Source organism: Dendropsophus ebraccatus, chromosome 9, assembly GCF_027789765.1.
Source record: "Dendropsophus ebraccatus isolate aDenEbr1 chromosome 9, aDenEbr1.pat, whole genome shotgun sequence".
NCBI classification, from domain to species: Eukaryota; Metazoa; Chordata; class Amphibia; order Anura; family Hylidae; genus Dendropsophus; species Dendropsophus ebraccatus.
The window spans coordinates 53,552,075-53,575,262 of NC_091462.1; the positions used below are offsets into that span (position 1 = coordinate 53,552,075).

At 40.0% G+C, this 23,188-nt stretch overlaps 1 protein-coding gene across 6 annotated transcripts in view; it reads left to right on the forward strand.

Annotated features, from left to right (window-relative positions):
- The window catches only part of TRAK2 (trafficking kinesin protein 2), a 37,699-nt gene extending 14,511 nt beyond the window's left edge, over positions 1-23,188 (forward strand). For 2 of the 6 annotated variants that reach the window (XM_069983310.1, XM_069983311.1), the window contains exons 3-17: positions 1,419-1,616; positions 4,100-4,162; positions 6,424-6,500; positions 7,503-7,619; positions 8,066-8,281; positions 8,906-8,984; positions 9,787-9,917; positions 12,086-12,160; positions 12,647-12,784; positions 12,865-12,944; positions 13,545-13,748; positions 15,380-15,666; positions 16,093-16,365; positions 16,600-16,699; positions 19,092-23,188. In XM_069983310.1, the coding sequence (XP_069839411.1) occupies positions 1,419-1,616; positions 4,100-4,162; positions 6,424-6,500; positions 7,503-7,619; positions 8,066-8,281; positions 8,906-8,984; positions 9,787-9,917; positions 12,086-12,160; positions 12,647-12,784; positions 12,865-12,944; positions 13,545-13,748; positions 15,380-15,666; positions 16,093-16,365; positions 16,600-16,699; positions 19,092-19,743 (2,690 nt within the window). In that variant the 3' untranslated portion in view covers positions 19,744-23,188. Of the gene's footprint in view, positions 1-1,418; positions 1,617-2,592; positions 2,713-4,099; positions 4,163-6,423; positions 6,501-7,502; positions 7,620-8,065; positions 8,282-8,905; positions 8,985-9,786; positions 9,918-12,085; positions 12,161-12,646; positions 12,785-12,864; positions 12,945-13,544; positions 13,749-15,379; positions 15,667-16,092; positions 16,366-16,599; positions 16,700-19,091 lie in introns of those variants that run through there. The other 4 variants (XM_069983312.1, XM_069983313.1, XM_069983314.1 and 1 more) reach the window with 4 other exon arrangements.

Here is a 23,188-nt window from a genome sequence, read left to right on the forward strand (position 1 = left end):
CTTAAAAGGGTTGGCCACTTTATAGTAAAATTGCTCAGTGTAGTGTATTAGTAATTATACTCACTGTATATACTGACAGCAGATTCCTGCCTGTATATGCCTATGGTGGACATTGGGGGGCGGGGCATGGTCACATGCTCCTCCATGTCAGCCATCTTATGGACAGAAACACCACAGAGCAGGGCAGCACAGCCTGGAGGAGGGGAGTCTGATTTTAGCTCTATGAGGCACACAGGGAGCTGCTGTCAGTATATACAGTGAGTACACTTACTAATACTGTACACTGAGCAATTTTACTACAAAGTGGCCAACCTCTTTAAGGATGTGTTCTCGTGTATTAGCAGTGTTAAAGGAGAAGTCTGGTGGTTTATAAAAATCCTGCAGGGGGGAAATTGATTACAAGTACTAACTTACCTCCCCCCGTGCCCGTGGTAGGACCGGCCGTGAGATCCCTGCCGTAAGGCATTTTCCCCCGAGTTGTGATGACGTCCTATTACACGGAGCAACGGATGATAATCACTTCGTGTAATAGGGCCTTTATTCTTACAAAAAAACATCTGGCTGTTACCTTGTCAATAGGGTGTGTCCTGGTCTGATTGGATATTGTCAGGGTGTGTTTACACAGACAGATTTATCTGACAGATATTCAACAGGTTATTGAAGCCAAAGCCAGGAATGGATTTGAAATGAGGAGAAATCTCAGTCTTTTCTTTATGATCTGTTCTACTTTTTACAGTCTGTTCCTGGCTTTGGCTTCAATAATCTGTCATATAAATCTGTCTGTGTAAATACACCCTTAGACATTGTAGAGATGCACTGTCAAATGGTAACCCAGTTGGTAATTTATTTGATAAATTTATATAACCAAGGAATAGCACAAGCTATGAGAAAACAAGACTGGATTATATGGCTGGATTATTCTTCATAAACTTATTATATAGACTTCACTTTGGCTTTAGTCATGTATTTACAGGCAGTAGTTATAGAACATGTGCAATGCTTTAATACCCTGACTTACCATCTATCATGTATTGTGAACCGTATATAATGTCCACGATATGCAAAAAAGCACCTATAATGTGTCCTCAGTATCCTCCGTATTTTTGGCGGAAAAGTGGTAAATACTTGGGAAGTAAGAAAAGGTATTGTGTCAGATGGCTAGATTTACAGATCTGTATTTTTTGTGGACGTTATGGACAAACCCATAGTTTTCTACTAGTGTGTCTATACTGCAATTACGGTCTGTACTTGGGAATGTGAGTATTTTATGTGATACATGGATTCGTAAAATTATGGACGAGAAAATACGGACGTTTAATAAGCCTAGTGGTGGATGTGGATGGACAGATTGTATTTCTGTATACAATCTACTATTGTATTGTATACCTCCCTCTGTTTATATTTCATGTTCTCTACAGAAGTCTATCACAGTCAAGAAGCCCCTGAAGTGGAACTGGTCAATTTGCTAGAAGACCAGCTCCCTCAGTACAAGCTACGAGTGGACTCCCTGTATCTCTACGATCACCAGGACTGGATACAGCACTCCCCAACACGTCAGAGCAATGGCCTTGGCAGCCTTTCTCCTGTTCTGGCTGAAGAGACTTTCCGTTACATGAGTAAGTGTCTCACCTATTCTTACTCACTAGGGTATTTTGTAAGTGTTGTCTAGATAAAAGGTTCTTCGTTTTTTTTTTTTAGAATATTTTTGTTATGTTCTGGATCTCAAGCATTTGCTCTGGGCAGCTTTACAGACCTAATAAAAACCTTTTACATGTTCTGGAGACGTATGAAAAGTTCTGATCAGCTGAGGGCTGAGACCACCATTGATTGCTAGATCTAGCTAGGCCTGAAGTGAGATGGGGAGAGAAGTGCTCAGCAGGGAGCCTCCTCCTGTTGGTTCTAGCGATCAGAGAAGGCCTGACCTCACTGAACAATCAACATTTTTGACACATCACTAGGAAATTACAAGTTTATTTAAATGATACAGAAAATAGCGACTGCCACTTTGACCAATTGGAGTCTCCACAAAACCTTTTCTTCCATAATTTGGATGCAGAATAGAATTGGTATATTAGTTACAACCTAGCCTTGGTTCTTTTTGTTGCCCTTCGTGGTCTATGACCCATTAATACGTATATTGTGTATTACCTGTCCTGCTACAGTAGATGCATAGTTAAAAGACCATATAAACTGCATATGTTCATGAAAACACCAAACAGTCTTCTATTGCAGCCAACGTGTAGACATTTAAAGAATCTTACACATCATGTTCTATCTATGTGACCCAACAAGTAAAGTGAAACACTGCACAAGGGTTAGTGGAAATTGAGCAAAACTAGTGACTGTTCAGATAAGGCATTGCTATTATTTACCCTGTATAGTCTAGGGGCACCGGCCATACATTGTGTATTATAGCTATGTATTATGCGGAATAAATGATCTGCAGCTGATAATACAGCATAGCTCCACACAGATTGTTACTGATGGTTTTCCCGTGAACTGGGTTGGGCTCATTTTTATGGCCTGAGGGAAAGTGTACACTAGTCTGTATATAGGTTTCACCCAGCACCTTACTAACCACACACAGCGCAGAACTGAGGAGTGGTAACACCTTGGGGCTGATCCAACAACTCAGAGCTTGTAGCATAATGGACACTGATGATGAGGACTTTAATCATAATGAAGACATTCTCAATACGATCTGTCTGCAGGGTGAGTGGGGTCTTTGTATATTGTATAGTCAGGGATTGTAAAATCTCTCTCTAGTTCTATAGTTCCAGTAACATTGTTAAGGACTTCAGTGGAGATGCATGCACATAGTGCCCATACAGAGCTAAGCAGGTGTGTAGGGTGCTGGCCACTGCTTGTGGGTGTCAAATAGGTGCATTCAATGTAGATCAGAGTACAATCATCCCTGGACATCCAGGCCTGTAAATTGCCAATGTAGTATGGATTGGACCCTTACCATCTGGGGTAATCCAGTCAGTGTTTTTTTCCTCATTCTTAAAATGCTTAATTGTATGATGATGAGTAGTGGTTAATTCGCGCTAATGCACAGGTTACGATTTATTTCTATAGTACATTAGGTGCCTATCCTTCTCTTTCTTATTTTTTTTCCTTTCTTTGTTCTTTTTATTTTCAAACACTATAACATACTAAGCCACACACAGTACATGCTTTAGAGCTTACATAATACCTGTAATATATTATAGTGCATACACAGTACATCTAACGTATCATACAGTGTACACAGTATGGCTAACATGTCACAGCACACACATGCTGCCTCTGTCTTAGGGCCCTATTCCACCGTACAATTATCGTTCAGATTATCGTTAAATCGTTCGAATCTAAACTATAATCATTCGATTGAAATGCAGTTAATGATTAACGACCGAACGAGAAATCGTTATAAGACCTTTATAAGACCTGGACCTATTTTTGTCGTTGCCCGTTCGCAAAACGTTCGCATTGAATAAGACATCGTTCGGTCGTTCGCAGTAGATACTAAGACATCGTTCGGTCGTTTGCAGTAGATACGAACGCAATAGCAGAGAAATAGCGAAGACAAAACTATCGCAAATACGATCATAAGTAACTCCATGGAAATGAGTGCACGTTTTCAGGTCTTTCGCAATAGCGGTCGTTTGAGATAGTTAATCGTTAACGATTGTGCGAACGATAATCGTCCGGTGGAATAGGGCCCTTATTGTAGAGCGTGCTCGTTACCTCAGCACACATTACTGAAAAGCGTGCACGGTAGTTCTGACTTATTGTAGAGAACACACAGTACCTCTAACATATTTTACATTGCCTACAGTATATGTCATAGAGTGTACATGGTACCGCTAACATATTGGGCAGCATGTGCAATACCTCTAACATATTGCAGAGCGCACCCAGGACATGTTGAAGAGCACACATGCCATCTGTAAGTTATTATTTGGCATGCACTGTACCTGTAAAACATTATGGAGTGCACACTCTGTATGTGTAACAGGATCTGGATTTGACGACACTGCACTAAGCGTTCACATTTTTTGAATTCTCTACTTATTTTCCTTGTCTCTTTTCTTTCTATTTTGCTGTCTTTTCTAAGCTTTTGTTGAACTTCCCTCCTCTTCGTATGATGCCTCTTGTAAATCGAGTCAAGGAACGCAAGGTAAATGTCTGTTTCTGCAGTCTGACTTGCACTAAAGCCTAATAATAAAAATAGGAGTGCTATTAATATATATTTTAAATATATCTTTTATTTTTATGTAACTGGGCGTATTGTTTGCTCACGCAGTACATTACACACACACACACCATGCTTTTGTTGCATTGAAAGCCACATTTCCCACTGCACTCTTTAATTCCCTGCCATTACGGGGCTATCTGGGATTCAAAAAACACAGCTGCTTTTTTGCAAAAACAGCACCACACCTGTCCTCAGGTTGTGTGTAGTACTATGATTCACTTCCATTTACTTAATTGGAACTGAATTGCAGAACCACATTTAAACAGAGTAAAGGCCCTATTCCACGGAACGATTATCGTTCGTATTCGGCCGATATCGGCTGCTACGGACGATAATCGTCCGGTGGAATAGAGTGCAACGATCAGCCGACATCGTTCATGTCAGCTGATCGTTGCAGTCGCTTGTTTTTCAACATGTTGAAAAACAAGCGACTGATAAAGCAGCGATCTGCTGCCGTCGCTCCGTTGAATAGGAGCATCGGCAGCAGACGCTGCTATATCCTATGGGCTGCCCGGACGATCAGCGATCCCCCCTGCAGCTCCCCGCCGCCCCTCCCACACTCACCCGCTCGCTGCCGCCGCGTTGAATAGCGGCGGCAGCGAGCGGGGAACGCGGAGCAAGCGAGCGCGGAGAGCGCTCGTTTGCTCCTCTAAACGACCTGTTTAATAGGGGCATAACTCTGTTCCTTGAAGACCTGGACAACCCCTTCATGATCAGCAGGGTATCAGGATTGTCACTAGATTGTCATTTTATCTGGACTAACACAACAGTATGCATGCAGCAGACCACCTAATACTGTTATGTAAGACCTCACCCCCATCAGAGATAACATAACTGTTCTAAGATTTATTAAGATAATAAATATTCTAATATAAAAAAAATAATTGTTATATAATATTTACTGGTACAAAAAGTTCTGCTGACTTTACAGATTTAGTAGCGACCACATTTATATCACAGATGGTTGTGAGGATCTCTAATTTCAACCATCAGATTAAGAAATAGGCTCAGCTTTATTGGCACAGTGTACATAACTAAGCCTGGAAATGTCACTGGCAGCAGTATCGAATATCAGCAGGGATGTTACAGTATCCTGGTGCTTCCAGCTGTAGCCGGCTAAGGAGTTTGTCCTGAAGTAATAGATACATAAAAATCTTGAATTCTGGCATACTGAAAGATAGCTGAGCTGTGCTAAGGTAATAAAAGTAATAATACGTTAAATTATTTTATGCTGGTCGCTGCTTATGAACTGGGATGTATTTGGGACTTACAGTATATAGTGTATTCTATGTTACTGTAACTCCTTTAAAAGGAGAGCTATCAGCAGGTTAGATGAATCTGATAGCCCCCTAATGCACGCGAGGCGCCGAATAGGAAGTTATGTCTCTTACCTTCCTCCTTGGCGCCGTTCCCATGCAGTTAGTGAATTCTCAGCCCGGAGCACCATTAGGAGCACTGCCCCATCACAACGCTCCATTGTTTATCATTAGAAGAAGTGGGCCAGCTTGGCGCTATGGGGGACGTGGCAGTGCTCCTAACTGTGCTTCAGGCCATGGATTCAACTACTGACTGCGTGGGTTCACAACTGTTTAGAGGTACATTGCATTGGCTGAACTACACCAAGCCATGTGGCCCATAGTGCCACACCACTGCCCCGCACAACATGATACATTTGACGTATAAACTTGTTTTTAATAGTAATTGCACTGATAAATATGCCCCACTTCAATAGAAAGTTGTGTAATAATGTCTTATAACCTGGCTTCACTTGTAAGACTGAACACTCCTTACATTAAGTGCCCTCATATTACAAAGGAGTTTGCTTGCAATTTATGTGACCGTCTGTGCCGATTCTTCATATAAGGATGTGTTGGCTTCTGAGTACATTGGTGAAGCAGTCCAGCATGACTTGCTGAGTGCGGTGTAGACTGATTATGCCTACTTGCATAAGGTCCACTAGGAACCTGTTACATGATACATGAGGCTGGTGGGAAATTTTTTCCAGCTGTTCTAGAAAAGTGATAGCTGTTTGCAGATAATTTACGTTATGCTTCATGACTAAGCATGCTCGGACCTAGGAGATACAGTATATTAATGCAGAATTGCAGGCATTCTCTTCATAGCTGGACTCATTCCATTAGAAGACTTGTCCTAAAAATTATTTATTTCTTTTAATGTTATAGTTCTTGGTTCAGAAAGAATAGAACAGATGACAAGAAGTTACAATGATACAGAGATGCTAACTCATCTGCTGACAGAGGTGAGTGTCTGGTATTTTCTGCCACAGAAATGTCCATCCTCATGCCTATTAGTAAGATACATGATGGAAGCAGAAGTACAGCTCATTTTCTTACTGGGGGCCTTCATTCTTAAAGTGTACCTTTCGTCATAAAAAAAAAGCTTTTTTTTTCATGTCTTAGAAACATGCAAAAGTTGGATCGATTCGGGTCTTAGTTTTCAGACTTGTACCGATCGTGAGAGTGAGCGGGGGGGAAGACCGCAATGCAGTTTGTCAGTTTTCTGCTCTGTGTCAGAAAATAAAAGTCAGGCTCCATAAGAGCCTGACTCATCACATGACACAGAGCCACGAGAAGACTGCACTTACTGTGGTCTTCTTCTGGCTCGTTTTCACTATCAATACAGGTTTGAATTCCTCAATGGTTGAAATATCACTTGATGGCGGAATAGATTAGTTACAGCACTAAAGATTGGAGAATAGTATCTTACTTTACAATGTAGAACTTGTTGTAATGTGGTTACAGACATACCATAGCATATCCTACTGTCTTCATTAGGTGAATACAGGTAATCAACAGAGCACATGGCTAAGGGAGCACAGCATATGCATGCAATGTCTGACACCAATGTGGTTACTTTGGGTTTCATGGATTTAAAAAACAAAAAACAAAACAGAATTAGTTATACTTTTGCTTTAGCCAAGGATTAATGAATGCCAAAGTAAACTAAAGTATATTCATAGGTCTTTGTTTATTCATAGGCCCAGACAGTCATGTTAATTCAGAGTATGATTCCCACGTGTGGCTAGGTTCACACTATATGTAAAAATGACAGCTGTCTTTCATAATAATGTTATAGTGTTAACCTAGCTTATATGTGTGTGTGTGTGTGGTAAAATGACTCTGAAGATATCTACTTTACTGCCATACACTGCCACATTTTTACCTTCTCGGAGTTGCACCATAGACAGTGATTACTGTTCATATTATATGTTACGAGTTGTATTTCTTTTTTTTATATACAGAGAGACAGAGACCTTGAATTGGCCGCTCGCATTGGGCAGGCCCTTCTGAAAAGGAATCACATATTGACTGAGCAGAATGAATCCTTGGAAGAGCAGCTGTCTCAAGCATTAGATCATGTGAGTATTTTTAAACTATAATAGATATTAATAGTTACATTATATTTCGATTTCTAAGATATAATAATATATATATATATATATATATATATATATATATATATATATATATATATATATATATATATAGGCCATTCCATCCAAACTGAACCTTTTGTAACACCTGTAACACCTAGTTAAACCTAGTAAAACTGCAATTTAAATACTAAAGTTATAAATATACATTAAGAGTCTTAATGTATATTTATAACTTTAGTGGTTAAATTGCACTTTTTTTTTATAAATAGCTGTTAAAAAAAATAGTTTAGGTGTTACTGGTGTTAAAAAAGGTTTTTTTTTGCTTTTATCTTTTAAACAGTCCAAGTAAACCACATTCACAAACCTCTATGCTTTACTGCTCAACATTTCATTATTTGATTCACTAAAGCTTCTTGTTCTTGGTACAGGTGAATCAGCTCCAGCATGAGCTAGCCAAGAAAGATGACCTGCTTAGGGTGGTTTCCATTGCCTCAGAGGAAAGCGAGACTGACTCCAGCTGTTCTACCCCTTTGCGCTCTAATGACTCATTTACCCTCACACACGGGCTGCTGCAGCTGGATAACTTACATGTCAAACTGCGGGAGTTGGAGGAGGAGAATATTGCGCTACGTTCTCAGGTACAGGTGTGAACGTTTATTACATCATAACATCAAATATTTACCTTGTCATCACCTACAGTGATTTAAATGAAAGAAAGCTTTAAAATAATTGCATATAAGCACAAAGCTTTTATGTCTTTTAATCCGAAATTTAAAAAAATAAATAAACGCTGCAGTGTTTAACATGCACCAGGATAACACAGTTTCTGCTCCATCAATACAGACTGGATGTAGTCTGATCTTGTCATCTCTGACGCTGTAGCCCTGGTTCCTTTACAGGTTCCTGGTTCTCCTAACCATTGTGTAGGGAACTTTTTTCAGTGCAGTATAGTATTATTTACAGTCTGAGCAAAACTTGAGAAATGACCCCAGCCAAATCATGTTTGGACCATAGAAGTATTGGGGTCAGTACACAGATGCATCAGCACTTATCACAGGGTACTGACTTATCTGTACCTTGGTAGGCACTATTGCGGTATGAATGCAGACTAACCCGAGGTCCTCTCCAGGTACATGAATGTTATCTAAAAGTTACACGCACACAAACACACAGTTCTCATAGAGAGATAGAAAAATATGTTTTACCTGCTTTTTACATATGTTTTTTTTTTTTTTGATCTTCGCTTATGTTGTTCTCTTTTGATTCAGGCTTCTCATCTGACAACAGAAACCATATCTTATGAAGAAAAGGAACAACAATTGGTCATCGACTGTGTGAAAGAAATTCGTTAAGTGTTTTACAAAGAAGAGACATGAACTTTACACTTAAAGATAGAAAGATGAACCCACATGACTTTAATTTCTTTTAAAGCTTATGGACACCTTTGCACTGTTGTTGTGACTACTTCTATAGCACACTGCCATGCAAATCAAAAGTTTGCTATGTAGGCCACCCATAGTTACACCCCTCGGAAGGTCTGGTGGGGGGCATAAGATATAACTGATGGCCAGGCAATCGCTCAGTCGTCTGTTCACACTGAGCAGTTGGCACTAATTCTGGTCGATGACTTCTCTCAGAATTCTGCCTGCCTCAGCGCCTCAATGTAAGGTATAGGGGCGCCTTGACATGTCAGTTCTTTAAGCGGAAAGGCGCAAAGAGCGGAGACGCCATATACCTTACATTGAGGCTCTGAGGCAGGTGGAATTCCACTGACACTGGAAGGGACACTAGCTCAGACAGTGGCCAGAAAAATCTTGGAGGACAACTCACTCAGGTTGCAGAAAGGGAGAGCAGTGTGTAGGAGAGAATCATATAGGCTGTGTACAAGTATTGAAAGAAAATGGATCACTCACATTACACTGTAGAAGCGACAGTTTATATACAGAGTATATAAAAAAAAAAAAGTCAGTATACGACTGTTTTTCCCTTTTTTTTTATATGATTTAGTTTTTAGTCTAATTCTATAACAGCGGAGAGACTTGTATACACTGTAAATAATTTACGTGCTGTCACACATTTGCCCTATCCAAAATTCTTACTTGTAGTGTTTGTAGAATGACAGTCCTAAGTGTGTAAAATCCCATTTCAGGGGAATCCAATGCCCAGATTGGTAAACTGACCGATGAATTGGCGGATAAGTCTGAGGAGATTGTACGATACCAGGAGGAGATATCCACTGTATTGACTCAGATTGTTGACCTCCAGCACAAGCTGAGGGAGGTATGTATCTGAACTTGCCCATTTATATCACCTGTCATTACTTTTATGCTGCCCGAAACATGAGTCATCAGAGCTGTCCCAGTCAGCTTGTACCTGCCCCAACAGCCTTAATAGATATCTCCCTATACTGAAACAGGGAGACCTCTATCAATCAAGGATGAAAGTTTTGATAGGTTTCCTTTAACCTCTTAAGGACGCATGACGTACCCGTACGTCATGCGTCCGCAAGAGGTGTTCAGAGCGGGGCCGCGCGGCGACCCCGCTCTGAACCGCCGCCATCCCGGGTGATGCGTGTAGCCCGGGACCGCGGCTACTAGCGGGCACGGTCCGATCGCTGTGCCTGCTAATCAGGTAATCAGATGCAGCTGTCAAAGTTGACAACTGCATCCGATTACCTTCTGCAGCACTTCCCTGGTGTCTAGTGGCGGAGATCGCCCGCCCGGGAGGTTTTCCCGGAGGAGCGATCTCCATATCTTCAGCCGGCTGGGGTCTCCGCCAAGATGGCGCTGATCCCGGCTCAGCACTCGTTTGTTTTCGGCAGCAGCAGTCCAAGGCAAACGAGTGCTGATCTCATTGATCTTTGCTGTATAAGTATACAGCAAAGATCTCAATGAGAGATCAAAGTGTATATACTAAAAGCCCCCTCCCCTAATAAAAGTTTGAATTACCCCCCTTTTCCCAGGTTTTAAATGAAAGTAAATAAATAAACATGTTTGCTATCGCCACGTGCGTAATCGCCCTATTAATTAATCACATTACTGATCTCGCACGGTAAACAGCGTAAGTGCAAAAAAAAGTGCAAAATTGCGCATTTTTGGTCGCATCAAATCCAGAAAAAATGTAATAAGTGATCAAAAAGTCTTATATGCGCAAACAAGGTACCGATAGAAAGAACACATCATGGCGCAAGAAATGACACCGCCCCATAGACCAAAGGATAAAAGCGCTAGAAGCCTGGAAATAGAGTGATTTTAAGGAACATATATTTGGTAACAATGGTTTGAATTTTTTACAAGCCATCAGATAAAAGAAAAGTTATACATGTTATATATCATTGTAATCGTAACGACTTGAAGAACATGCATAACAAGTCAGTTTTACCCCAGCGCGAATGGCGTAAAAACAAATGCCCCCCATTTTTGTTCAATTTCACCACACATTGAATTTTTTTCTGGTTTCGCAGTGTACTTTAAGCAAAAATTCACCCTGTCATTGCAAAGTACAATTAGTGACTCAAAAAATAAGGGCTCATGTGGGTTTCTAGCTGGAAAAATGCAATTGCTATGGCCTTTTAAACCCAAGGAGGAAAAAACGAAAACACAAAAACGAAAATTGGCTCCGTCCTTAAAAGGTTAATCAGATTGTCTAAAATGAGGCACTATGCAAAATAATTGTGTGTGTGTGTGTGTGGTGTATATATAAATATATATATATATATAATATTTATATTATACAGGAATCACTGTGGCACTCAAAGATGTAGTGAAAAAATAAGTGGTGTATTCGCCCAAAACCGCAACTTTTCAAACTCTCAATGAGTCCTTTTTCAAGCAGTGTTATATAATGTGTGTGTGTGTGTGTGTGTATATATATATATATATATATATATATATATATATATATATATATATATATATATATATACATATATATATAATGTGTATATATATTTAGAAAATACTGTTATTTCTGCTGTTGCACCAATGCTTCCAGTTTTTTGCCTGCATGACCAACTAGCTGCAATAGTCAAATACATGTATAAAGCCTTACTAGGGAGTGGAGGTGCTGAGGTGGAGTGGGAATTTACAGATAGTTTCTTTTTTCTTTTTCTTTTTTTTTTTTTTTTAATTATATAAAATTCCCTGCTGTAAGACACATGCAGACTAGGGATGACTTATCATTGTAAGGGAGTGTTATATGTACGCAATCTGTGCTGAGATCATTTTGCTTATATAGGTATCTGTGTTAGTCATGAGTTTAAAAGGTGATCTCTACAAAACCTCCTATTATGAGGGTCAGTGACCATTTTCTGTTGGGTAGATACATACTTTGAATACGCCCATTTTGTCTATTAGCATTTATCTGTATAAAACATTTGTATAAAAATTAAATTTGCATACTGTCGATAGATCGCATAAAAAAATGTCATCTTACTTTGTATTTAACAGAGTGCAATAGAGAAAGAGGAGCTGAGAATTCATTTGCAAGCATCCAAAGAAGCTCAGAGGCAGCTTACCGCTGAGGTATGAATCTGTATACATGCACGTTTAAGCTCCTGAATCCACATTAAGAAAAAAAAGGGTTAAAGGTTTTATCCAGGTATACAAAAACATGTCTGCTTTCTTCCAGAAACAGCCCCACTCTTGTACTCCAAATAGGTATGGTTTTGCAATTCAGTTGCATTGAAGTAAACTAAGCTGTATTATGATACCACACACAACCTGAGGTGGTGCTGTTTTTGACAGAAAGTAGCTTTGTTTTTGGTAACTGACTTTAAAATCAAATTAATATGTGTTGATTAGATGAAATAGATGAACTGCAGATGCCTAAATTCATTGTATGTATGCTGCATCTGATAATTGTACGGTCCTCTGTACTGTGTGCTTAAAGCAACAGAGTACCCAAAAACCAGTTAGAACCATATATGAAGGGGTTAACTGGCATTCCCAATTGTTTTTTCTACTGTGTTCAAGCATGTAGTCTGATGATTATTTATTATTTTTCTCCAGCTTCACGATTTACAGGATCGCAATGCAGAATGTCAGGGGATGCTTCAGGAAGCTCAGGATGAATTAAAGATGCTGCGTTGTAAAGCCAGCCCCTCGGCACTACTTAGGCGGCCCCAGTCATGCAGCATATTCCCTGTGGTAAGGAAGGTTAAATACTGAACTAGGATCACATGTATTTATGAACTGCAATAGAAAATTCTTGCTTGTTACTATTCTAGGATTCATTAGCAGCTGAGATTGAGGGTACCATGAGAAGAGAGCTGAGCCTGGAAGAAGAATCAAGCTTTGGTGAACGAAAGTATGATGATCCGTTCCTTAAATTGCATTGTCTTTTTAACCTAATTGTACAAGGAGCTAGTTACAATACTGTATCTGCTGCATACTGCACGTTCCTAGTCTGGGTGTTTCCCACCAAATATACATTTTATCAGCAATCATAAGTAACGTTGGTAAACATAAGTGTTTTAACACCGGAAACAGCTCTTGGGGTCCCAGCAGTCAAACATTTATCATCTGCCCTGTGGATACGTGATGGATAACCCTCTAAAAGGGCTGTCCAACCAGAAACACTTCAACCAGGACCCCTGCGATTGTATACACGTTAGGGGGTAAGTGTAAGATTGCAGGTGTCCAACTGCCTAAGATCTCAACAGTAGGGTCTCAAGTCTCCTGTTGGAATCAAGTGGAACTCATGCATGTGCATTGCTGCTGCATTTATTGCCTATGGGACTGTCACATGTGCAACTTAAACACCACTTCTACACCAGACCATGTTTTTGAGACCGTGGAGGAAAGTGTTATTGGTTTGACAACTCCTTTAACTAAAAATGTGTTTAGACAAGATGTACAGTAGCCAATGGATTATTTTTGTAGCCAATAGACTTTTTCTTGATTTCAGAAAGCATCCAAAACGTGTTTTTGACACTGTCAAAGTAGCAAATGAACTTCGCAGCCGATCATCTTCCATGTCTTTGACGATACCAGGGTCGAACCGCTCTGGTGTGGTCATGACAGCTCTGCCTTTTGAATCAGGGGCAAAAACTGAAGAGAAGAAATCCAATGTCCAGTCAACTGAAGACAATTTCAAGGAAAAAGATTTTAAGTAAGTATGGAGTAGTTCCAAATATTATACACTATTCCAGTCTTGTCCATTGCACTTATTCATGTGGTGTTCACTTTACACTTCTACTTGGTTTATACATTGCGTGCAATGTGTAGAATATCCAGTGTGCAAATACTAGGTCCCAGTATTGTTATGGTCACCGTACACAGCCTTTATACGTTTGTTCTCCTTGTCTGTCCTACCCATTCTATCACTTATTAACCAAGTCCAGTATAAAATGCTGCTTAAGAGGCTAAAGGGAACTGTATACATATTTGATTAGAAGAGGATTACTACCAAAACCATTATTGGGACATGTCACACAGACACATCAAATGTTTTAATTGGTTGGGGTCTGGGTACTCACAAATTACTAGATAAAGGAAGAGTAAGTGCTATGCTGAGTGCTTTTCTCCCTGCATCTTCACTCAGGAGTTCCATAATAAGTTTCCTTAAAGGAAAAGTCTGGCGAAATGTTTTATTAAAGTATTGTAAAGTATTGTATTATGGGAAATGCTTATAAAGTGCTTTTTTTCCCCTGCACTTACTACTGCATCAAGACTTCACTTCCTGGATAACATGGTGATGTCACGACCCGACTCCCAGAGCTGTGCGGGCTGTGGCTGCTGGAGAGGATGATGGCAGGGGGACACTGAAGGACACATGGCACTGGAGGGACACTGAGCATCCCTCTGCCATCATCCTCTCCAGCAGCTACAGCCCACACAGCTGGAGGTCGGGTCGTGACATCACCATTTTATCAAGGAAGTGAAGCCTTGATGCAGTAGTAATTGCAGGGAAAATAGCACTTTATGTGCATTTCCCATAATAAGTGAATATTGGTGATTTGTATAACTTTTGTGGGACAATACAATATGTGAAAAAAAAATAATTTCTCTGGACTTCTCCTTTAAGCAAGCCAGGGAAGCATTCGGCCAAGCTCTTCTCCCGACTCTGTCTAGCAATCGGTGGAGGCCTGAACACCAAGGCCATGACTAATCAAAAGTCATGAGCAGAGTAGCCATAAGAACCCATATGAAAGAGGGGGGTTAGCATGAAGGTATAGGCTAGGGACAGGGGAAGAGAAGGAATGGGAAGAAGGAAAAAGAAGAGTGTCAAAAGTTTTTTTTTTAAAGTGACAGTTAAGGCCCCATTACACTAAACAATTATTGGACTAAGGCCCCTATTACACCAACAGATTATCTGACAGATTTTTTTAAGCCAAAGCCAGGAATGGATTTGAAAAGAGGATAAATCTCAGTCTTTCCTGTATGACCTGTTCTCTGTTAGTCTGTTCCTGGCTTTGGCTCAAATAAATCTGTCAGATAATCTGTTGGTGTAATAGAGTCCTTACTTGGACAATTACCGACCATTCACGCTGATAATTGTTCAGTGTAATAGCACATGTTGAAAGATCACGATCTTTAGGCTGCCCCTCCTGATGCTCCCCGCTCGCTGTCTGTGCATGTAATAGCAAAATGCACTGTACAACAATACAGTACAACAAATTTTGATCAAACAACCAGCTTACATGTTACTGGTTGTTTACAACTATGCTGAAGATCATTTCAACATCATTTATCTACTCCCGTCCCCAAGCATTGACATTATAGCTGTATCTTCTCTTTTAGGGAAAACACAAAGTCTGAAATCCTGGATGATAGCTTAGAGACTGCACTACACAGACTGCACCTTCGGCGCCAAAACTACCTAAGTGAGAAGCAGTTCTTCAGGGAAGAGTGTGAACGAAAGCTAAAACATCTTGAGGATGAGCAAGATCATAGTGGCTGCAGCACTCCTGCAGGGAGCGTCATGTCTCTGGCAACCCATTTCTCTGACTGTACAGACTCTTCCGCTACCTCTAGTTCCTTGCGCAGTCTGCTACCAGAGAAATTACAGATTGTTAAGCCTCTTGAAGGTAGGTGGCTCAGCTTTTCAGATCTATGGTTATATTATATGTCTTCCTTATTTGGTTACACTGAAATGTTGATATATTGTAAGGCTGTCAAAAGCAGATTCAGAGCTAAGTTAGGGTCCTTTTACACACAAAGATATCTGACAGATTTTTCAAGCCAAAGGAATGGATTAGAAAAGAAGAGAAATCTCAGTCTTTCCTTTTTTGACCTGTTCTGTTAATAGTTTGTTCATGGCTTCGGCTTCAATGATCTGTCAGATATCTGTCTGTGTAAGGCCCCTTACAGATAGTGTTTCTGCATACATATATGGCACATGTATGTCTTATGTTTATTTGATTTATTATTCTATTATGTAGCATAATGCAGTTATGTGTGGTATAAGGTATATAGGATGTGGAGATTTCATTTAGTTATAATGTATTCATCAGGTTCCCAGACTCTTCATCACTGGCAGCAACTGGCACAGCCAAACCTGGGGACCATTTTGGATCCCCGTCCTGGTGTACTAACCAAAGGCTTTAAAGCTCTGCCTGAGGATGCAGAATATCGCTTGTGTGATCTGGAAGAGGATGAAAAGGAAGATGAGGAAGATGAAGGTGGAATAACTTTTAAAGTGGTTGAAAGAGATAATGGTGATGTGCCAAAATCTTCCTTAAGTATATTCCTACCACCTATAAGCCTGACACCAACCACAACCTCTGGTTAGTCTTTTTTTTTTTTTACAGTAGCTTTTTGCTCTCTATATAAATCCCTTTGAATATTTCTGTTCTGTGTCCTAGTAGCTGTCCTACTTTAGCCTTAGTTTGTGCACAATACCTGTAGAACACTTTATGTGTTGGCTCATAAATATGTTATAAAATTACGGCCCTTCGGTGTGCAAAGTAGTTTAGTGTGTACTGTGCAAACAACCTCACCTTGTTTTGTCTGTATTACAGCTACAAACCCTGGAAAATGCCTGGGTAGCACCAATTCAACATTTACCTTCACCACTTGCAGGATCCTGCACCCCTCTGACATAACTCAGGTTACCCCCAGGTGAGGCACAAACTGCTAAAGGACAAAGCATTAAAAGACTTGTCTCAGGAGAGACATTGATGGCATAGCACTAAGATAAATGCCCAATCAGCAGTGATCTTGATGTTAAGTAACTAAGCCACTTCATCTAGACATCCCCTGGAAGATGTATGGCTGACCCAAAAAGTAAATTTGTGAGATTCTGGGAATACTCTTAGGGTGTCATGTATCAAGCAGTGCACCTTGTGTTTCTTACCATTTTTTGGCGTATGTGTGATGTGCACAGACCTTCGTCAGATTTACTAAACAGTGTAGCTCGGTGTATGTGTGAATAGGACAGCCTACGCTTGTTTTTGCCTTCTTGACTATTGTGGGCGTGGTTATTAGTAAGAGTTTTCTAAAAAATAATTTTCTTGAAATATTCACATTTTCGTTCGCATCTGTACTCCAGTTCCTAAGCAAGGTCAATTCATGAATACCTGCAGTAAAATGCGCAGCACCAGGGAAGCTATGGCAGGTGATTTGTGAACCAACATGTGAATATTCATAAATACCTTACTAGGCTGCAAACATATAAGCCAGTGCACAGTGATAAAAATATTCTCAAAAAAAAAGGTGCAAGTGATAAATGTGTTTTGTGTGTGTGTGTGTGTGTGTGTGTATATATATATATATTATTTATTATTATTATTATTATTATTATTATTATTATTAATTTATTTTTTTTACAACAATAATAGGCCATCAATGTGTCACCTGCAGAACGTGAGGATCTGAACACTCAGACCTTAGCTGTTAACTTTTGTTATATTTCTATGATATGTCAAGTTTTTTTTTAAGTGATAGGTGCAGTAACTTGCAGTAAGTTTGGCCGAAGCCGTACCTCATCGCTTGGCTGGAGACCTATAGCTGTATCTATGTTTTCCAGGCGGCCCTAGAGATGCATCCATGTTTTCCAGGCAGCAAGGGTTCAACAGCCAAGCAATCAGGTTTGGGTTAGGCTGAACTTACTGCAAGTTTCTGCACTTATCACTTTAAAAAACTTACTGTAAGTTTGCCCATCTCTAAGTAATGGTGTGTTTACACAGAGCGATTTATCTAACAGATTTTTTAAACCAAAGCCAGGAATGGATTTGAAGAGAGGAGAAATCTCAGTCTTTCCTTTATTACCTGTTCCCTGTTTATAGTCTGTTCCCGGCTTTGGTTTCAAAGATCTGTCAGATAAATCTCTGTGTTAGCATACCCTAATACGTGATCCAAATGGGTTTGCAAGAGCAGGGGTGACTTAAAAAAAAAAAAAAACAACCAAAACCCTCTGTTTTATTAAGGATAAGTAAAGCACATACACCTCACGTATAGTACAAAGTATAAAACAGTATATAATAAGGCAATGAGGCTACATGAGGTAGTTCCATCAAACATCATGGGTAAGTCATACAAAAACAGAAACAAAGCATAACATAGCCCAACCATCATAGTGTCCATACCTGTGTGTTATCGTAGTAAAGGAACGTAGGCGCATACGTACTTCAGCATTGATCCTTCCTCCACTGCCCACACAAGATGGTAATGCTATTGTACATATAGTTCGGCTCCCGACGCATATGCATGCATGGTAGAGCTCACATTCCAGGCAGTACAGTCACTGTGGTTGGTGTCATTAAAGGGGAAGGGCACCACAGGTTCCACACTTTCTTAGAATTTCTTAGGACACTTTCTGTGTATATAAAGAACTTTCTCGTACAACACTATGCTGTTAACCTGATTTTTCCACATGGTAAGATTATGGATTTTCGCAATGGATTTTCGTGCTACAAACAAGGTCTCTCTGAAAAATATTTGGAGATGGTGCGATCCCTCCTCCTCATCCTAAAGCTCTAAAAGACATATAGCAAGAGATACTGTGACTGGAATTGAAATTATTAATGGCAAACATTGTGTGACTTCTCCCCAAAATGAGGAGATGGATGGGCAGGTCCAAACCATATGCCAGAAGTCTGCTGGCTCGGCCTGACACTTAGGACATATTGGTGCTGGGATGTGTCCCATGCGATGTAGACGCAGGGGAATCAGATAAGCCTGATGAATAAAGTAGTTGTGTGAGGCAGTTGTTGATAGCTGGGGATACAAATTTATGTGATTCCAAGATGGACTCACAATCCTCCTCATCCAAACTGGGTATGAAGGCTTTCCATTTCTCAATGGTGGGTAGAGGAGTGGACCAGCACTACCAGAGCTTGGATCAGTTGAGAGTACAAGGAGGACACGAGATTCGCCTAGCAGGGGTGACTTAAGCAACTTTCTATTCCTTTTTATTGTTTTTTTTTTTATTATTATTATTTATATTTTTCTGAAAGGTTCTCTTCCATTCTGTCAGTTTTAATGATTATTTCTTGTGTTTGTTTCTTACCAGTTCTAAGTACACCTCATCATCATTCTTTGGCACTGGAAGCTCTTGTTCATCCAGCACATGTGTGAGTTCCCCTGCCATTTCCTGTCGTTTGAGCCTTGGAGAATATTCTGGTAAAGCATCTGATCCCTCCATGAGTAATACCAGTAATTTAGCTAAACTGCTGAAAGAACAAGGTATATCTGCTAAAGTCAACGGCCCCGTTGTTCAAGAGAAACCTTCACGTCCACAAAATCTACTACTTCCCTCCACTCCACCCAATTCTCCTTGCCGTTCCCCTTGTCCATCTCCTCTGACTGAAGCACGAGCAAATCCCTCTGAAAATTTCTTGGCAGTCTCCAGACCGGCTGAGAGCTTTCTTCAAGAAATGTATGGTCTGAAGTCGACGCGAAGCTTAGCGGATCTGGGGCAAATGAAGATGAGCTTGGTGGAGCGATTAAAGCGTTTAGGGATCGCAAGAGTAGTAGCCAACCAAACGCAGGGGCCAGCATTAAACAATGGGCTTAAACGACAAGAGTCGGCCATGTTTACTGCCACTAGCAGTAGTCTTATGGGTGGATTAAAAAGGAACCAGTCTCTTCCTGCTATTATTGGTGGACTTGCTGCTCCTGTTTGCACATCATCTCCAAAAATGGGTAGTTTAAAAGAAGACTAAGCTGAGGATCGAAATAGACTGGTCAAGTGTCCACACAGTAAAGAAGGAACTCTGGCAAGTTTATGTGCAAATGTTGAAGGTTTGAGCATGTGTAAGAGAGAAGAGTAATATATGAGAGCTTCAAATGAAGGATTTAGAATGTGTCTGCAAGGCCTAAGAAATAAAGTATATGTGGACTTGATGAAATAGGGGAGCTGTTTAGAAACTGCACACAAAAATATTTTCCTTGACTGGTTTATGCACCACAGACAGCTGGTTTTAATCGCTGCCATTAATATTTTTTGCGCCAATACGAAGCTAAGACTAATACCACTGTATAGTATAGAAGGAGTTACAGCTAGACATGTTACATAAAGTATTAATAATCTATAAGTGTAAATAGTATTGGATATTCCAACAAGCTAGAGATGTAAAAAAAAAAAAGAATGAATGTAAGACACCAGTTTATTAAGATCTGTGAGCTATGCGAGGAAAAAAGAATAAAATATTACTATAATAGTCAAACTACTAATACCATAAAGTCTGGGTAATGTTAAAGGGGTCATCCAGGGTTTAAAACAAACAAACACTTTCTTTCAGAAACAGCACCACTCTTCTCCTTAGTTTGGGTGTGGTTTTGCATTTCCGTTCCATTGAAGTAAAAGGAGCTGAGCTGTAATACCACACAGAACTGAGGACGGGGATGATGCTGTTTTTGCAAGAAAGTAGTTTTGGTTTTGTTCTTTTCTAGATATTCCCTTTTACAGAGGACATCCCTGATCTCCTGACTGATTTCTGTAGTAATAAATAATTGCATTCCCAATAAAACAACAATTCTGAAACCTATTTTCTCATAACTCTGTGCTATGCTGATCTTCTTTAATTCTTCCTGAACACTAAAGAATATATTTGACCCCCTGTCGGCGAGGTATGTCTATACAGTCTGGCCTTAGACATTATCAAAAGTAGTTGTTGTTTTGTTTTTTTTTAATTTACAGTTATACTTTAAGGCAATGCAAGTACTTAAAGGGAACCTGTCACCGGGGATGCGGGCACAGATACCACCCCCCCCCCCCTCCCGTTGCAGCCCCCGGATACTTACCCTTTTTGACGAGTCCCGTTCCTGGAGCCGGTCCCGGGACGAAGATATCAGCACCCGAAGCTATGCACGCACTCCGCTGAGATGAGTCCGACGCCCGGCTTCGGGCACTGATATGGTTGTCCCGGGATCGGCTCCAGTATCGGGACTCGTCGGAAAGGGTGAGTATCCCGGGGCTGCACCAGGGGGTCGGGCGGGCTCTGTGCCCGCGTCCCCGGTGACAGGTTCCCTTTAAAATAGCCATGTCGGGAGATCTGACAGGTCCTGTGTAAAAGTTGTCAGGGATAGAGGCCTAGAGGCGTAGTTATTGAGCACCTTAGTTTTTTTATTTTATCCGACTCAAGTATACACTGGTCCAGTTATTAGTCCATTGTTCCAAATGCTTCAAAATATATAGATGAGAAATAGATACATCATCCCTAATTTTTAATGGTGTAGCATGAAGGATGTTCTACTGCAGATATAGTTCATTAGATGAATTTTCTAACTATAAAGCACAACCTTTTTAATTTAATAATAAAAAAAAGGATAACAAAAGGAATATAAAAAAAGTGGCTATGCATGCTTTACCATGTGGTGGCCCAATGGAAATAAACTATTTCTGTGTGATTAAGCTTATCCGGGTATAGGGTACCATTTGTAATCTGGTGCAAAATTCATACTGTGCAATATAAGAAACCCTCCACTTGTGTCAATTTGTATAAATATGAGCCAGTCTATGTGCCATGTCTATGGATCATCTACAGCGGACATCATACTGTTCTATTCTGGTACCAGCATATTGTTAATTCTTTCAATATTACAGTACTTGTAAGCAATTGCATGCAATATATATATATAGTTACATTCTGTTTTTGTGCTAGTGGCTCGGTAGATCTGCCCGGTTTATCTTCATAAACCTTTGTCCTAAATAGATGGCTTTTGTGGGATACAGACAAAGAATGCAGTTTTTTCCATATTTATTTTGTGGTTACAGTCTAGTAGTTGCTTATGAGCTATAGAGCAGAACGCATAGGGATTTAGGCAGAAAAAAAAATTAACAATGATAGTGCTGCTAACAGCAACCAATCAGAGCACTGCTTTTATTTTAAAATCTTTTTAAAAAAATTTGAGTGTGACTTTGATTGGCAGCCAAGGGCAACACAGACTTTTTGAACTGTTTTGTACGCATTAGGCTTATAGTGTATTGCCTTTATGCATTGTCAGGTTATTGCTTCTGAAGAATGGTACTAGGCAATATTTCTCTTACTCGGCTTTCCTTTTGTAATCCTAAAAGGGGGAAAAAATTGTACCAATGTTTTTTTTACCGTTTCCCATTTATTAAAAAAATTGCACTAATTATAATGAAGCATTATTTTAAATGTTACGTTTTTGTTACTTTTTGTTTAATATGAAGTCCCTATCCCCTAAGCAGAGATATGCTATAACTTTTATAATGTTTACCCTAAAAGAGAGTGAATGGATTTAAAGTTAAAGGATGGTATGTAATTTCTTGAACGCTTTTGCAGGCCACGTTCCTTTATAGGCTTCATGCAGATTTCAAACATCTGAAGTTTGAAATTTTAAGACAAGCCTACAGGCATCTGTTACCTTAAAGGGGTTGGCCACTTTATAGTAAAATTGTTCACTGTACAGTATTAGTAACTGTATATACTGACAGCCGCTCTCTGTGTACCTCATAGAGCTAAAATCAGATTCCCCTCCTCCCCCTGGGCTGCTTTGCTCTGTGGGGAGTCTGTCCATAAGATGGCCGACATGAAGGAGCATGTTACCATGCCGTCTGCCTCAATGTCCACCACTGAGCCTGTATATGCCTATAGAGGATGCTGGTCACATGCTCCTCCATGTTGGCCATCTTATGGACAGAATCACCACAGAGCAGGGCAGCACAGCCTGGAGAAGGGGAGTCTGATTTTAGTGTTATAGGGTACACAGGGAGCTGCTGTCAGTAAGTGCTGTGTGCACACTTAGTAATACTGTACACTGAACTATTTTACTATAAAGTGGCCAACCCCTTTAAATAAGAGGTAGAGCAACAGTTTAATCTAAGAGTTTTCCTGCAGGTTCTTCCCAGTGGAGGTGTTATGATGTGAGCACATCTTTCTCTCCTCTGACCTTCATCCTGTGTATTTATGTGTATATTTGCCATGACATGGCTGGAGAGCCTAGCAATGGAGAAATATTTCTTAAGATTAACAAAAAAAAAATGTAAAAGACAAAAAAAATCCTGTTATTTATCCTGAAGACAAACTGATTTGTTTTTAAATCTATATTTTATTCCTTTGTATTATGTATATATGCCTTGTTGCACCGTTGCTTTAAATATGTTGACTATATAATATTGTATCCATTGTTTTTATGTTATCA